At 44.5% G+C, this 15,801-nt stretch overlaps 1 protein-coding gene across 1 annotated transcript in view; it reads left to right on the top strand.

The window, feature by feature from the left end:
- Positions 1–15,474, top strand: part of ZBTB38 (zinc finger and BTB domain containing 38) — a 72,443-nt gene extending 56,969 nt beyond the window's left edge. Inside the window, exon 2 of the mRNA XM_015413488.1 lies at positions 11,480–15,474. Coding sequence (XP_015268974.1) covers positions 11,480–15,097 — 3,618 coding nt within the window. The 3' untranslated portion in view covers positions 15,098–15,474. The remainder of the gene's footprint in view (positions 1–11,479) is intronic.
- The last annotated feature ends 327 nt before the right edge of the window (positions 15,475–15,801 follow it).

Raw genomic sequence — 15,801 nt, 5'->3', positions numbered from 1 at the left:
GTGGAGGCGGGGGTGGGGGCGGCGGCAGTGCCAGATGCTGCTGTTGGTGGTGGACGGGAGGGGGTTGCGGCGGAGGCTGCGCGTGAAGCATAGGCTGCGATTGATGGTAGGAGGGAGGTGGCAAAGGAGGTGGAGCGTAGGCGGGCGCTTGCGAGGTGGGGTTTTCCGCACTGGATTGCGTTCTCCCTGGTCCCTGGCCGGCCTGTGCCTTCCCCTTTCCAAAGGTGCGTCCTTTGGGTTTCCTTCCTGCTTGATTGTATTGGGCCGCCTTCCCCGTGGAATGGTCATGGGAGGCGTTGGCCGAAGACTGAGCGCCGTGATTAGCGTATGTCACCTCCAGAATGGAGGGATCTTCGTCCTTTATTTGCTTCCTATGACTCTTGGGGGGCTTTAGCGCACCAGCACCTCTCATGGCGATAGAGACTCTCCTAATACGGTTCCGTAACTCTGCCCATGTACCTCTCTGTGGATCGTCCAGCTGAAGATACTGTTTGGCCTGTTGGTTAAGTCCTTTCACTAGCGCTTCTCTGAAGGCGGGCACATTGTAGTTAACGGGGGCAACGGCGCCGTTCACTATCCCAGATACCCTCGCTAGCAGTTGCTTCCTAGCCAAATAGACCTCTGGATCGTCATAGGGACCTTGCTTTTCATTGTGAAAGATTTCGGTCAGACAATACTCAGGATTCAGATAGGTGATCACCTGCGTGATCCATGCCTCTCCTGTGGCTCGAACCAAGTTGCCGGAAGATATTGCTGAATTAATGTCAGCAAGGGCAGTTCCAGTGGCACACTTACGAGCCAACATGGTGAGATCCTCACCTTCCAACCCCGCATAAGAGGTGGTAGCGGTGGTGGCCCACTGCACAAAGTTCTTCTCGGTCAATGGACCGAGCTCTTCAGCAACGGCTTTGCACTCCTCCTGTCGCCAAGGGCGATTCTCCACGACAGTTTTCGTGCGTGGCCTGTTGTTGTTTATGGTCACCGTTTGATTAGTGACGCTCACCGGATTAACCGGAATGGGCTCCGTTGAGTCCGAGTCGTCCTCCGACTGCGAAGCCGGGTCCCGGTAGAGGTCCAGGTCATCCTGCTCAGTAGAGCCATCAGGATGCCTGGCAGGGCTCTCCGTATGGGAAATCCTGCCTCTATCTCTGGGCGTATCGGGCTCCTTTTTCCGGAGTGCGGGTTTCGAGCTAGGAGTCGGGCTAACCTCACCGGTAGGGTCGCGTTTGCGATCTAAGAGGTAGTCCGCAGTGGACTGTGCCTTTCTGAGCTCCTCAGTGACCGTAGTCAGAGCAGTCTCGGCTTGGGCGGCTTTCTCCTGTGCGGCTTTACACAAAAGCTTGGTCTCATGGACCTGGTCGGAGAGAGCCTTTTTGTCCATGACTAAATTGACTCGGTCAGTCCTAAGTTGCTGGATCTCATCGTCAGCAATCCTTTGGGACTCACTCAGCTCTTCCTGAGATTCCAGTCTCCTCTGTTCCAACAGACCCTCATAGTGTGCCTTCTGGACATCCAATCTATTGGCGTGTTCAGATCGCTCCTTCTCAAGAGTGATCTGCAACTTTGCCACGTCCTCTCGAGCACGGGTCTCCAGGGACTTTATGTGAGCGGTCTGTTCTTCCCTGAGGATCCTTATCTCAGATTCATGTCCGTTTCCCAGGACTGTTCGCAACTGGGCCAGATCCTCTCTGGCGCGCTCCTCAAGGGAGTTTAAGCGAGCAACCTGTTCATCCCTAAGGATTCTAATCTCGGACTCGTGTCCGGCTCTCATGGATGTCTGCAACTGTGCCCGATCTTCTCGAGCTTGCTCCTCGAGAGACCGTATACGTGCAGCCTGCTCCTCCTTGAGAGTTCGGACCTGGGAATCGTGCGCATTCCCTAGATCCACCACCAGTTTGGCCAAGTCCTCTCGAGCGAGCTCCTCTAGGGACTGTATATGGGCAATCCGTTCTTCCTTAATTAGTCTGATTGTGGATTCGTGTCCAGTTTTCATGAGCACTATTTGTTGGTCCCTCTCACTCAGTTGTGCCGCTTGATCTGCAATGCGATCTTGAGCCGTGCGCAACTGACTTTCCTTTTCGGCCAGTTGAGCCTTCAGAACCTTGGTGTGGTCCTTGAATGCATCCAACTGTTTGGCCGTCTCCTCCAGTTCATGATTGAGGGATCCTACTTGCTCGCGGGCGGACCCTAACTGGTGATCCTTGTCGACTATTTGGTTAAACAGAGCCTCGATATGGCCTTGCGCTGCATCTAGCTGGGCCATCCAGCTAAGCTTCAGTCGTTCCCATGCTTGTCGGGAGGATACCCATCCTAGTCCGAAGAATAGCACAGCTGTGAGAGTATGCCAAAACATTGGCAGCCAAATGGTGGACGAATCCCACCAAGCGGCAGACTCCAGCACATTGTGCACGAACTGTAGGAACGTATCCTGGCCGTGACTGAACATTGGCGACTGTGCACCCATGATTGGTGTGCGGGGGTAGTGCTCACTCGCGGGTATCTTACAGTGGTATCCGGGTGTCCGAGATGGCTCACGCCGGGTCAGCTGCAAGTATAACCTCGGTGACGGCACTAATTCAGGCAAAAGGGTTTACCCTTTGCACGTGTGGATTTTCCGAGTTAAAGAACGCTGTTCTTCCTCACGGGTTATCCAAGAACCGTGGACGGTGTGACCTTTGCGATCGCACCACCCGTTTAGATCTCTGGCAAACAGGCGTACAGAGATCAAGGCTGTACCTGAGGGTATTTCAACCCTAGGTAGCCTGAGTTTCAGGCTTTGCGGATAAGGAAGAGCTACTTCCTTTCCAGGAGCAACCAGAACCTGGACCGTAGTCCTTGAAGGGTGTTGGAATTCCGGGGGGATCAGTCCCGTTTTCCCTTGGCAGACCCAACTGCGCCAGATAGTGAGGTTTTCCCTACTGGAGAACTTAGCTCCTAGGGACGGGACGGCTACAGCGCGCAGCTTGTGCCGATCCCGTGCGAGTTGTCCTCAGCTCGCTTCGGGGGAGGGAGAATATTACGGGCGCAGCCTCTTGGCTGGGCACCGAAGTCGGGGAGCGTTTTAAGGAGACAGGGGTTTATATGTTCCTGCGTGTATGTAGTGCTTGTGCAACTGGGGGTCCCTAACCAGGTCCTCTTCGTAGTCGCGCCTCGGTGTCCACCCACAACGATAGGATCGGAGCGCGAAACCGAGGATGCTCCTGGGTTTAGAGGGAAAGGGGTAGAAATCCCTCCCGCAGTACAGATGCCACTAAAGGCCAAGCACGCAGACGGAAACCTCTCACACTTCCCTACGCTAGAGCGTCCAAACGACCAGATCGTTTCTCCACGTTTTGGGTCCTTCGGAACCGAATGGTTGGGTACCGGTTCCGAGGGGTCCAAAGGTCGCCTCACACGGGGCACCAGATCTGTTATGCCAACTTCTCCAGGAAATTCCTGGAGACCCAATCCAAGTTATCTACCAAGGAAAATTGGGTGTTTGTGGCTGTGCGTAAGTTCTATACCAGTCTATACAGAGGTCGGATGGCGAATGAGACGCTCGGCTATATCCCAGGAAGTGAGACAACACGCTAGTCCTTAAATAAATGTTGTCTTTACTAAAGGTTTTTCATCAGGCATACAAAATCGGAATCATACAAATTCATACAAGCTCCTTAGTTACAATAGTACATTAGAACAATTACAGCATAGAAAATAACAAAAGCATCAAAATGGGGATGACACAATGGGGCACGGCTATACTCATCTGAGGTCCAGCTGAGGAAGAACTCTCCTCCTTGGAACGCTGGGCAGCCGAAATGCAGCAGCTTGTGAACTCCAAGGCACACAGGTAGGACCAGCCAAACCACGTGTGAGCTCTCTGGGTCGCGACTCCGGAGAACTTAGGTAGTAGAGTCACTTGTAGCACCTTAGTGCACTGCTATGGGGAGGGTGGGTTAACCAGAGAGACAAAGGAGAGTTTCTCCTTAAATAAACTCTTTTTGGGGCATGTGCTATCCAGCCATAAACTATCAAACCCGTCCTCTAAACTATCACTACTGGATGAAGAGGGGGTGACGAGGGGATGACGAGGGGATGACGCTCTCCTGAGGGGTGGTGGCAATATGCAGATCCTACTCCTACATCAAAGGTGCCTTTTGGCAAGGTGTGAATCTTCCGTTCCCATGGACACCTCTTGATTTGCAGATCTGGTTCCTGCTCCAAAGCCATAAACGCTATTGTCTTTAGATCTCCAAACCAGATTAAGGGAGTAGGGTCACTTGCTCTTTCCATTCCAAGAATGCCGGGGTTCACTGGGGATTTTCCATAGCTCTCCAAGTGGGTGCAATGGCGTGGTGTCTTCTCCATCCCAAAGAGTCATGGGATACATTCCAGGGACGCACATGGTCCGTATGTGCAACGGCAGGCCCAGGCCAGCCTATTTCTAGGCAAGCATGAGATGCAGAACAAAGCAACACACAACATATAGCAATCCCTGAATACACAATGCATAGGTATTCATGCTAGAGACACACATAAGCAGCATCACCACTATACAGAAATACAAGCATAAGCTCATATCGTTACAGCACGTTCCCCCCCCCCAATAGATAGCAATCCAAAACAGTCCAGTGGAGCCTGAGGAGTGGGTGTTGCCTTCTGACACACTTCTGGTGATGTCAGGGGGTGTGGCATATGCAAATAAGTTATGCTAATGAGTTATGCTAATGAGCTCTGCACCTCTTTTTCTACGAAATGACCCCTGCCTACAAGTAACCAGAATTTGTTATGATACCTTCATTGGCTGGTTTTTTTTTTAATGCTGCTTGTTTATCTACCTCAGAGTCATAGTTCAGAATCCTGATTTGAAAGCAAGGAACAAGCTGCAATTTGTTAAAGCATTCTGTTTGCATGTTGTAATGATTTGCAGTGTAAGACCCCCTCCCCTTTTCCTTGACTGCTTATGTGGGGGGGGGGACTTTTCTTTACAGGAAATTCTACACAAGAAAGTCTTCAAAGAAAGTCTTCAATGCACAAGGGAAGGAGGGAGGAGTGCAAAAGCTTGAGGACTTTTAAAGCTCATTCTGCTCAGGAACAAACAATGGTTTGTTTGGCTTGTTCCTAACAGCTGGATGCAGCCAATGTAGAACGCAAAAATGTACAGATTGCTGTGCACACCTTCCGTTAGAGGGAGCTGCTAATTCATTTATTTCCTTTTGTATATAGTTGTTGGTTTTCTCTTTCATTGTCAGATTGTCTGTCTTGTTTCTTCATACACTACATTAAATATATATTTACAAAGCAATCCTTTACTAAACCAGACAATTAAAAACTGTTCAAACTCAGCAAATGTGTAACAGCAGATTACAAATTAGATAATTATTTTTAAAATGTTCTTTAGGGCATTCAATAGAATTATATTGTACATGGTAATAAATAAAGGTATTCTACATTTGACAAAAGTGCATTGTAGAATGCATTTTCTTTTTCAAATACAAAGTATATATGCATATGTATATGTCTTTAAGGGAGCCTTCAAGAACTACTTTCTGTTTTTACCTTCCAAAGGGAGAGGCCATACTTGGGTCTTGTGTTTTGCTCTTGAGGTTGTACTCTTTCCTTCTGTTAGTAGTTATTTATTCATTGCCTTTCTCATTGAGACTTAAGGTGGATTACAAATTACACACATATAATAATATATGTACAATTTTTATATATATCTGATATATAGAAAAGCCCTAATGCGTTGGCACTTTCCAGCTTTCCCATTGGCTGTGCTGTGCGCTCCATCAGCCATTGGCCCATCAACCACCACTCAAGAGTATTCACATGCCATTGGCTGGGTGCTGGGTTCACTCCTCTCTCCCACTCACTGCCAGCCTGGCCACTGTTCCCTGACAGAATAAACTGCCAAAATGGCTGTGTCTCCTGATGAAGATGCTTCTCCTGCTTGGTTCCTGTGGGGCTAAGTTTTTCCTCAGTGGCTGTTGCTAGGCAACCAAGCTTGGTTATGTCAGTAAAAAGACAAAGGCCCTTTCCAAGCCTACCAGCTCCAGGTTGGGAAATTCCTGGAGATTTTGTGGTGGAGTCTACAGAAGCCAGAGTTTGGGGAGGGGAGAGGCCTCAGCTGAATAGAATGCCAAATGCTCCACCCTCCAAAGCAGTTATTCTCTCTCTCTCTCTTTTATGGAAGATTTTTATTATTTTCAAACAAAAACATACACACATACAAGCAAAACATACGTACATGAGAGTTATACTTGTATTATTTTCCCTTTAAACTACCTCATACATACATACAAATCTGCATAACATGTTTACTATCATAATATGTAGCTATTTAAGCAACCTCTAAGTGTTACACTACTGTTTTTCTATACAACTATCTCAGGCCCTGGTCACATGGCAAAGTTGCCGCAGTAGAGGCACAGAAGGTGGGCGGATTATCTGGGCGCGATCACACCCCAACATCTGGGAAGTGGAGCGCACCCGTGACATACCGCTGACAATGCACATTTAAAAACTAGTACCTCCAAGGTACTAGTAAATGTTTTACATGGGCTGCCTCCAGATGCCTATGATGTGATCGCGCTGGCGCGCGGCATTCCCCTCCAGTTTCTCGTTTACCCACTGGCACCAAGGGAATGACCGGTGCTGTGCCACTGGTGCGTCTGATCACGTAATCGCAGATCAAACTGCGCCGGGGCAATTAGCCATGCCTCCCCCAGCGATATCCGGCCCATGTGCCCGGGGCCCCTATAGGTTAACAAATTTTCTAATAGTTACTTTCTTGTCTAAGCAATCTATAATCATTTAGTTATTGTTCCCCTACATCTAAAATCCTTACACCAGATTAAATGCAATATATCTATTGCTTTTCAATAGTCTAGGGGTTTCTTAACCCATTCTTATTTATAAAATTTGAATTTCTTCTTCTTCTTCTGGATCCTTTTCTTCAATATAATTTTAAATCTATGCTGTTCATTCTTGTAGATGAGGAGATTTTCCCTTAAATCTCGCCTTCCATATTTCATCCTTGCGGTAGTTATATATTCCATAAATTGCCATTCTTTTGGCACTGGTTTTCCCTTGAATATTTTAAAACTTCCAAGTTTTAGATGTTCTTCAAATGCTTCACTGTGGTTCTGAGTCTCTGTTTTTCCTCTGTTTAGATGAGTCCATTCTTCCACGAGATTGATTTGATTGCTTAAAGTCTTTCTTGGAGTTTTGATCAAATTCTGGGACGGTTTCAATGTGTGCTCTTGTAATCTGCCAATCCTCCTGAATAGAGAAAAATAGGTTCTGCAATGCTAGACTGACATCTTGTGAAATTGCCGTGCTAAGTTCATCACATAATGCCTGTGTCCAGTAGGTGTCACCAAAACTATCTCCAAACACTTGAGTTGGCATTTTTCCCAATGCGGCTTGTATTTTTTCCAATAGTCTCAACAGCAGTATCTCCAGAGAAGTTCAGACACAGAAGTCTCTCAACAGCAGTCAGATGGCCAATAGTTATTGTAAAAGCCTTTTAACGTAGCTTTTAATAGGTTCAATGGGACATTTAGTAATTAGTGTAATTCTAGTACTAAGTTCAGCTTTAGAAGTCTCTTTTTCTCAAAGACAATCTGTACTCCTTTAGGGGAGTATATCTTTTATTAAAGTCATTTGCCTTACCGTTAATATCCAAAGAGAAACGTCTCTACAAACCAATTGTTTCTTTCTGGCTGTCTGCCACTGTAGCAGACAATTTATGGTAAAGACTAATTAACTTGCACCTCTATTCAATTCTCCACGGCAAAGCATGACATCATAATGGGCTGTCCCAAGATAGTAAGTTTCACTCTAAATATCTTACTTTCTTTTTTAGGAGGAGAAAAATTTATAGCTCTCTTGTAGAAGCTTAAACGATAGTCTTCCTTCACCTCAGAAGGTATTTATCTCAGCATACTTTTCACGGGTCTTATCTCGTTTCGGCTGTTTCACGGGGGGGGGGGCAATTCCACCTCTCCTTCTAAATCCCTTCAAAGATTTATAGGGGCTTATTTAAAGAAATCATCAGGTTCTTTCATGTTGCTTTCACTGGTACTCACGAAATATGACTTCATCGGTGCATGATGAGGCTCAAAACAACTCTCTGCTTGGGGGCAGTCACATCTGGTTGCTGTTATGGCGGCCATAATTATCTGCATCTTCTCCGTTCTCTGCTTCTGAGATGATTCAGGGCTTCCAGCCGCTTCTGCCTCAAGCGGGCCCCCCGAATCAAGTCCCTTGCTCCACTCCTTCCTCCAGGAGGTCTAGTGAGCTTCAGGCTCCCCTGAAGCCCCCCTAAAAAGAACGAAGAGTCAGTCATAGCCAGGAGCAATTCCTGGTGTCGACTGTCTTGATGTGCTGACTGACGTCCCATCTTCCAAAGCAGTTATTTTCTCCGGGGGGGGGAGAAGAAGAGGAGGAGGAGGAGGAGGAGGAGATTGGATGTATACCCCACCCTTCACTCAGAGTCTCAGAGCAGTTTACAAACTCCTTTCCCTTCCCCTCCCCACAACAGACACCATGTGAGGTGGAGGGCTGAAAGAGCTCTGAGAGAACGGTCCTTGAGAGAACAGCTCTGACAGAACTATGGCTTACCCAAGGTCATCCAGCAGCTGCAAGTGGAGGACTGGGGAATCAAACTGTGTTCTCCCAGATTAGAGTCCAAGCACTTAATCACTACACCAACCATTGCTGCCAATCTTCAGGTGAAGGCTGGAGATCACTCAGAATTAAAATTGCTCTCCAGATGGCAGAAATCAGTTCCCCTGGAGAAAACGGCTGCTTTGCAGAGTGGACTCTGTGTCATTATACCCTGCTGAGGTCGCTTCCTCCTGCTTGGGTCCCCACTGTGGAGAAAGACTGTACTTTTCCTAGGTAGAGGCTGCAGGTAGGGGGGAGATGGAAAGCTGAAGTCAGAGGGACAGATAAAGGAGGTTGATGGTTGGCTGGGAAGAAGATAGGGTTGCCACCTCCAGGTTGGGCAATTCCTGAAGATTTGAGGGGTGGAGCCTGGAGACGATGGGGTTTGAGGAGGGGTGGGACCTCAGGCAGGTACAATGCCATAGACTCCATCCTCCAAACCAGCCATTTCCTCCTGGGGTACCATTGTTGCCAATCTCCAGGTGAGGGCTGGAGATCACTCAGAATTACAACTGCTCTTCAGATGGCAGATATCAGTTCCCCTGGAGAAAACAGTGGACTCTGTGTCATTATACCCTGCTGAGGTCACCACAGCAAATTGATGCTGAGTGCCCAGAGCCTCTTTCTAGAGCTCATTACATTTATTTCCACAATGGGCCTTATTCCTAATATATATATATATATGATTTAATTTGTGTGCGAGTACACACACACACAAATTATATCTCTGTCATCATCATCATCATCTACAACTCAGTCAGACATCTAAGGGCATCATAGACCTGTTATTGCTCAATCTTGGGTTGAATGCCACTTGGTATTTGTGAATTTCCTGCATTGTGCAGGGGGCTGGACAAGATGACCCTGGAGGTCCCTTCCAATTCTGTGATTCTATGATTCTGTAAAACATCCAATAAACAATGCAGTTAGGAGGTGTCCTCACCCAGGTAGAAAGCACAGTTCCAAAGAAGCAACCTGTTATTGAAGTCACCTGTATCTCTTGTGTGTTGCTTACAGTGCTGGACTGAAGGGTGAACTGGGACTGCATAGGTAAGCTCAGCCCCAAATGATGCTATATACACAGTGCGATCCTAAACATAGTCCTGGATGGACCATAGGCCTGTGTTGCAAGGAGCTGCCTAAATTAGTCCACCAGGCCTAGCTGCTCCTGCAGCTCTGGCTCCCACTTCTGAAGGAGCTACAGCTGGACCTACAGCTAGGTTTGCCAACCTCCAGGTGGGGGCTGGAGATCTCCCTAAACTAGAATTACAGAGATCAGTTCCCTTTGAGAAACTGGCTAATTTGGAGGGTGGAGTCTACGGCATTATACCTAGGGTTGCCTGCTCTGAGTTGGGGAATACCTGGAGATTTGGGGGGGTAGAGCCTGAGGAGGGCGGGGTTTGGGGAAGTGAAGGACTTCAGTGTTGTATAATGCCATAGAGTCCACCCTCTGAAGCTGCCATTTTCTCCAGGTTAACTGATCTCTGTAGTCGGGAGATTAGTTGTCATTCTGGGAGAACTCTTGGCTCTACATGGAGGTTGGCAACCATATTAAGTCCAGGCTGTATCAGAATCTAAATTGTGTTAATAGAGGATGATAAGGAGGCACTATCAAAGCAAGCCATGGCTGGGCAAGCAGACAAATCTTTAGCAGCTCATCAAAGGAAACCCTGTCCTCACTAAGCGGAGGCAAGACAGATTTAGACAGAGAAGCAGGCAGACGGGAACAAGGCCAAGATGTAATCATAGAGCAAATATACTTGTCAAAGAGTGACACAGACAAGAATGAGGAACAAGAAATATATAGGAAGCAGGGTAAAGGTCACTGATTAGTTGCTCATGGGTGTTGTTGGAAAGATGGGAAAGAAATGTGTCAAGACCAATATTTTTTCCTGAAGGGTAATATTATGGACATGTAAGGGGAAAAAATTGGCCTCAGACCTAGAATGATCTGAATCTGAGTCCTGGGCCAGGCATTGACCCTGTAGTAGTTTTGATTTTTCCATTCCTGACTGTTGTGCCCCTTGTAAGTGTAATAAAGAATTAGGAAAGGATTAACTGACTGGGCAGTTATGGGATGCACATTCTAGCATCTACTGTTCTTTAATTTATTTTTATTTTCTGGCAACTGCTGAGTTGTAGTGTTTGAGCTGCCTGCTTGTTGCCTGAATAAACAGAACTACTGTTGAAATATCCATCATTGTGGGAATGTGTATTGTGGGAAGGAAATATTTAGTATTCCAATTCAACCAGGTCCTGAATTGAGCCTTTATTCTGCAGCCATTGCTGATACAAAGCAAATAAATTAATAATAGTTTAGCATTTATATATTGATTTTTCTGTGTTCATACTGCTTCCCATACATCATATATCAACCCTGAAAGGTAAATAAGTGATTGCAAATGGAGTGGAGCTGAGGGTTGTTTGAAACCACCTAGTGAATACATGGCTGATGTGAGAATTCAAACAGGATCTTCCTGTTACCCAGTATTCTGTCCTATATCACACTAGCATATTCAATTTTTCATTAGCAATCTAGTCTACAATCCACAATTAATTTTGTATCTATAGCTTTAGTAAAGGCTTTGAATTGAAACATCACTACAATAGGGCAGAAACACCTTCTGATATGTTTTTATTATGTATGGATTCTATTCTAATGATAGCTTGTGATAATGCTACAGTCTATGGTAAGATCAACATTTCTAAACAGAAATTTTGAGGTGTCACTGGACAGGACATAGCATTCATATTTTCCTCCTGTTAACTTTCTTACCTCTCTCTCTCTCTCTCTCTCTCTCTCTCTCTCTCTCTCTCTCTCTTTTTACAGATGACCATCATGTCTCACCTAAAGGATCTCAAAGATGACTTCCACAGTGACACCGTCCTCTCTGTCTTAAATGAACAACGCATTCGGGGTGTTTTGTGCGATGTCACCATAATTGTTGAAGACACCAAATTCAAAGCTCATAGCAATGTCCTGGCTGCTTCAAGCCTTTATTTCAAAAATATATTTTGGAGCCGTACAATCTGTATTTCTGGATATGTATTAGAATTAGATGACCTAAAGGCTGAAGTGTTCACAGAAATTCTTAACTATATCTACAGTTCCACAGTGGCCATTAAAAAGCAAGAGACTGTTCTAGACCTTGCAGCTGCAGGGAAAAAACTAGGGATATCATTTCTGGAAGATCTTACAGAAAAGAATTTCTCAAATTCTCCTTATTTATACTCATTTTGCAATGCAGAGAAGGGTGAAGTGAAAGAAGAGAAAAGACAGGAAGAGTCCGCTATCACAAATGGACCAAGAATCACAAATGCATATTCAATTTTTGAGTCTGAGAATAGTAATAATTTGTTTTCTCCTCTTGACTTGAGAGCAAGTTTTAAAAAAATTCCTGAGACAACTAAAGCATCCCAAGTTAGTCTAGAGAGGAATGGAGCTTGCAAAGAGGTAGAGCCAGCTAGTACCTTAGCAGAACATTCCTATGCTGTTACTGCAAGTTGTGATGCTTTCCAACGAAATTCCTTTTATCACCATGAGAACAGCCCTCTTTGTAAAGTAACTGAGAATGGTTCTGAAGCAGTCCAGCCAACGCCTCTGACTGAATCAACAACTCGAGTGTTCAGTACACCAAAGACTGCTTTTAATTCCCAGGTCACTGATGTGCCTACAGTAAAGGTACCAGCCCACAAAGGAACCAATGCAGAGGGTCCCCATAAACCTGTAACTGATCAGACAACTTCTTTTCAAAAATCCCATACAAATTCTGGCAATTTTTTCCCTTCCAAAGAAGATGAAAATAAATCTGATCCTGTTTCGGGGTCAATAGTCACTGCCATTCCACACATTTATAATGGTAACTGTTGTACGGAATCATTTAATGATGGAGCCCAGTTCAGCACTCATCTTCAGCTTCACACACAGCCTCAAGAACCTTTAGTTTGCAAATGCTGTAGTAAACAATTTGAAAGTACTACTGGACTAGAAGCGCATGAGCAGGTATGCCGGGGACTGAGCAATGTTCAAAGTGAAAATGACCAGCATTATTTAGACAATTTTGCTGCTTCTAGTGCAAAGACTGGTACCTCGTATATAAGTTCAGAGCCTGCAATGGCTGAAGATAATCTCACTGATCATCCTGTCCCAAATTGCACATTGCCAGAAACAGACCACTTTGTTAACATGGTTGATGGACAGATACTTTATACTTGCAATGTTTGCAAACGTACCTATGTTACCTTGTCCAGCCTCCGAAGGCATTCAAATGTTCATTCATGGCGAAGAACTTATCCATGCCATTACTGTAACAAGGTGTTTGCATTAGCAGAATATCGTACCAGGCATGAAATCTGGCACACAGGAGAAAGACGGTATCAGTGTATCTTCTGCCTTGAGACTTTTATGACCTATTATATACTCAAAAACCACCAGAAATCTTTCCATGCAATTGACCATCGACTGGGAGTAAACAAGAAAACTGCTAATGGAGGCCTGAAACCAAGCGTGTATCCTTACAAACTTTATAGGCTTTTGCCTATGAAATGCAGAAGATCACCATATAAAAGCTATGAAAACTCATCATATGAAAATATCCAAGTTGATGAACCCTCTTCTAGCACTTGCATAATTCAGAATACTGTCAGTTCTGAATTACCATCGCTGAATTTTTCAAACAGTATGCTGTCAAACACATCTGTTTCCTTGGATGCAGCTTCATGTAATGATGCAAGTGCAGCAACAGCAGTGGCGGCAGCAGCAACTGTGAACACTTCACACGTTTCTTCCCAGGAAGCTAGCGCATCACAATCAGACCTTAAAAATGATACTTACTGTGCTGAAAAGTCACTGGCCCCTACTGAACTTAGCTCGGGTTCTCAAGAATACAAGTCTTCTATTATAACATTTAGTAGTAGCAATGCCAGTGAAAATTCAGCCTCTGTAATTAATTACAGTAATTCAACGTCTTCTGTGATAATGCACAGTAGTAGAGTTTCATCTGTAATAATGCACAGCAATGCTATCAATGCAATAGGAAACAGTAATACAGGAACCTCAGATACTACAACCAGCCAGGCAGCAAATAATGACCCTGTAGAAGGGTCAGAGGACAACAAAAGAGCAAGAAGCAATAGGGAAAAGAAGAAAGTGCCACAGTATGACAGAGCAGAAACATCAGAGCAGTTAACATATATGGCAAGTGCAGTAAAGTCTAACACAACCACTGATATTTTTGAACCTTTGAGTAAGACTGAAACCTACATTGCAAAACCTGCTTTACCAGGAACATCTGCTGATAGCAATGTTGCCCCTCTTTGTCAAATAACCGTCAAAATTGGGAATGAAGCCATTGTGAAAAGACATATTTTGGGATCCAAACTGTTTTACAAAAAAGGCAGACGATCCAGACATGAATCCAAAGAAGAACATACGGTTCAGGTTACAGAACGAGAAAAGAGAGAGAGAAGCGTGTCTCGAGTCTGTAGGTCAGACTATATTGAGCTCAGTGAAATGTGTGATGACGTAAGTGACCATGACTCCAATGATAAGCCTTGGAGACCATATTACAATTACAAACCCAAAAAGAAGTCAAAGCAGCTAAGGAAAATTAGAAAGGCAAAGTGGAGGGAAAAGTGCAGGAGCAAGAACTCCTACAGAAGAAGTGAAAAGGCAGGAGTCATAAATTATGCACTTAGGAACATTTCTGGAGAAAAGAACCTCAGTCAAGAAGATGATGAGAAAATGCCAAGTCTTCACTGTGAACTCTGTGAAAGAGAGCACTCTTCTGCTGAAGAAGCCTTGGAGCATTTGCACAGGGACAGAATTCCTTCTGAGTCTTACATTTGTGACTTATGCCAAAAACAGTACCAGAGTCCATCTGCTCTAAGGATGCATAAGCGGAGTCATGCAGGACAGAAACCGTACCCTTGCAAAACCTGTGGGAAGAGCTTTTCTGTATCCGGAAACCTAGAGAAGCACGAACGTACCCACTTGGGTGTCAAAGATTTCGTCTGTCAGTATTGCCACAAGGCATTCACTCTGAACGAGACTCTCAAAATACATGAGCGAATTCATACAGGAGAAAAACGCTACCACTGTCAGTTTTGCTCTCAGAGTTTCTTATATCTTTCTACCAAAAGGAATCATGAACAAAGACATAAACGTGAGAAAAGTGGGAAAGGATATGCATGTTTTCAGTGCCCGAAAGTTTGCAAGACAGCAGCTGCTCTTGGAATGCACCAGAAAAAGCATCTTTTCAAAAATCCCAAGCAAGAGGATAAAAAAGATGATTTGTTTCATGAAAGTTCTAACTCTTTTGTAAATCAATGTTTCATTGACTTGGATGGACAGCACACAGCTAAACCTCTGATCGCTCAACATTTCATTGATCCAGCTGAGTCTGAAGCAAGTAGCATTCAGAATACCACATCAAACGTTAGACTTTGAGAAAGAAAGAGCATATCAGAGAAAAGAAAGGAAGAAAGACCAGAAATACAAGTAATTAATGCAAAAAAAAAAATCTAGATACATGAAAGTTCTAAAGAGGTATTGTTCTGCACATAAATATGTTTAATGTATTGTATGAAAAATGTGCTATAAAGAAGCAAAAATTGGAATTGTAAAATTTCTGGTATGAAGGACTAATAGCAAGTGTGCTTCATCCCACAGAAGAATGTCTACACTTAGATAGAGGAAAACAATCTGCCTAGTTGAAATCTTTTAGTTGGAGACTAAAATTAACCATTGAACTAGATTAAGACCATTCAGAACAAAACAAAGGTTAAACATATAGGTTGATCAATTTATACTAGAAACAGAAAAGAACACACAATTTTCCCAATCAGAATTTAATGTTAATTTGTTTCCAAAATTCAATACTACAGTTTACAAGTTTAATTTAGCCATAGTTCAGTATATACAGCATTTGGTAAAGATTCTAATTTTTGTCATCTGAAAAAGGTCCAGCAATTCTAAAGTCTGAATACACTGTTAGAGAACAGCCTTGGGAGGACTGTTCAATATAATAAATCTTAATGTTGTTAAGAGCATACTACAGTATGTTATGGGCTCATTATATGTTAGTGCTATCAAATAGGCAGCTCGATCAACAAAAAAGTTAAATACATATGGTATGAACCTCCTTGGCCCAA

The sequence above is a fragment of the Gekko japonicus genome, unplaced genomic scaffold, assembly GCF_001447785.1.
Source record: "Gekko japonicus isolate JY-2015 unplaced genomic scaffold, Gekko_japonicus_V1.1 scaffold155, whole genome shotgun sequence".
NCBI lineage: Eukaryota > Metazoa > Chordata > Lepidosauria > Squamata > Gekkonidae > Gekko > Gekko japonicus.
This window is presented reverse-complemented; position numbering and strand designations above follow the sequence as displayed.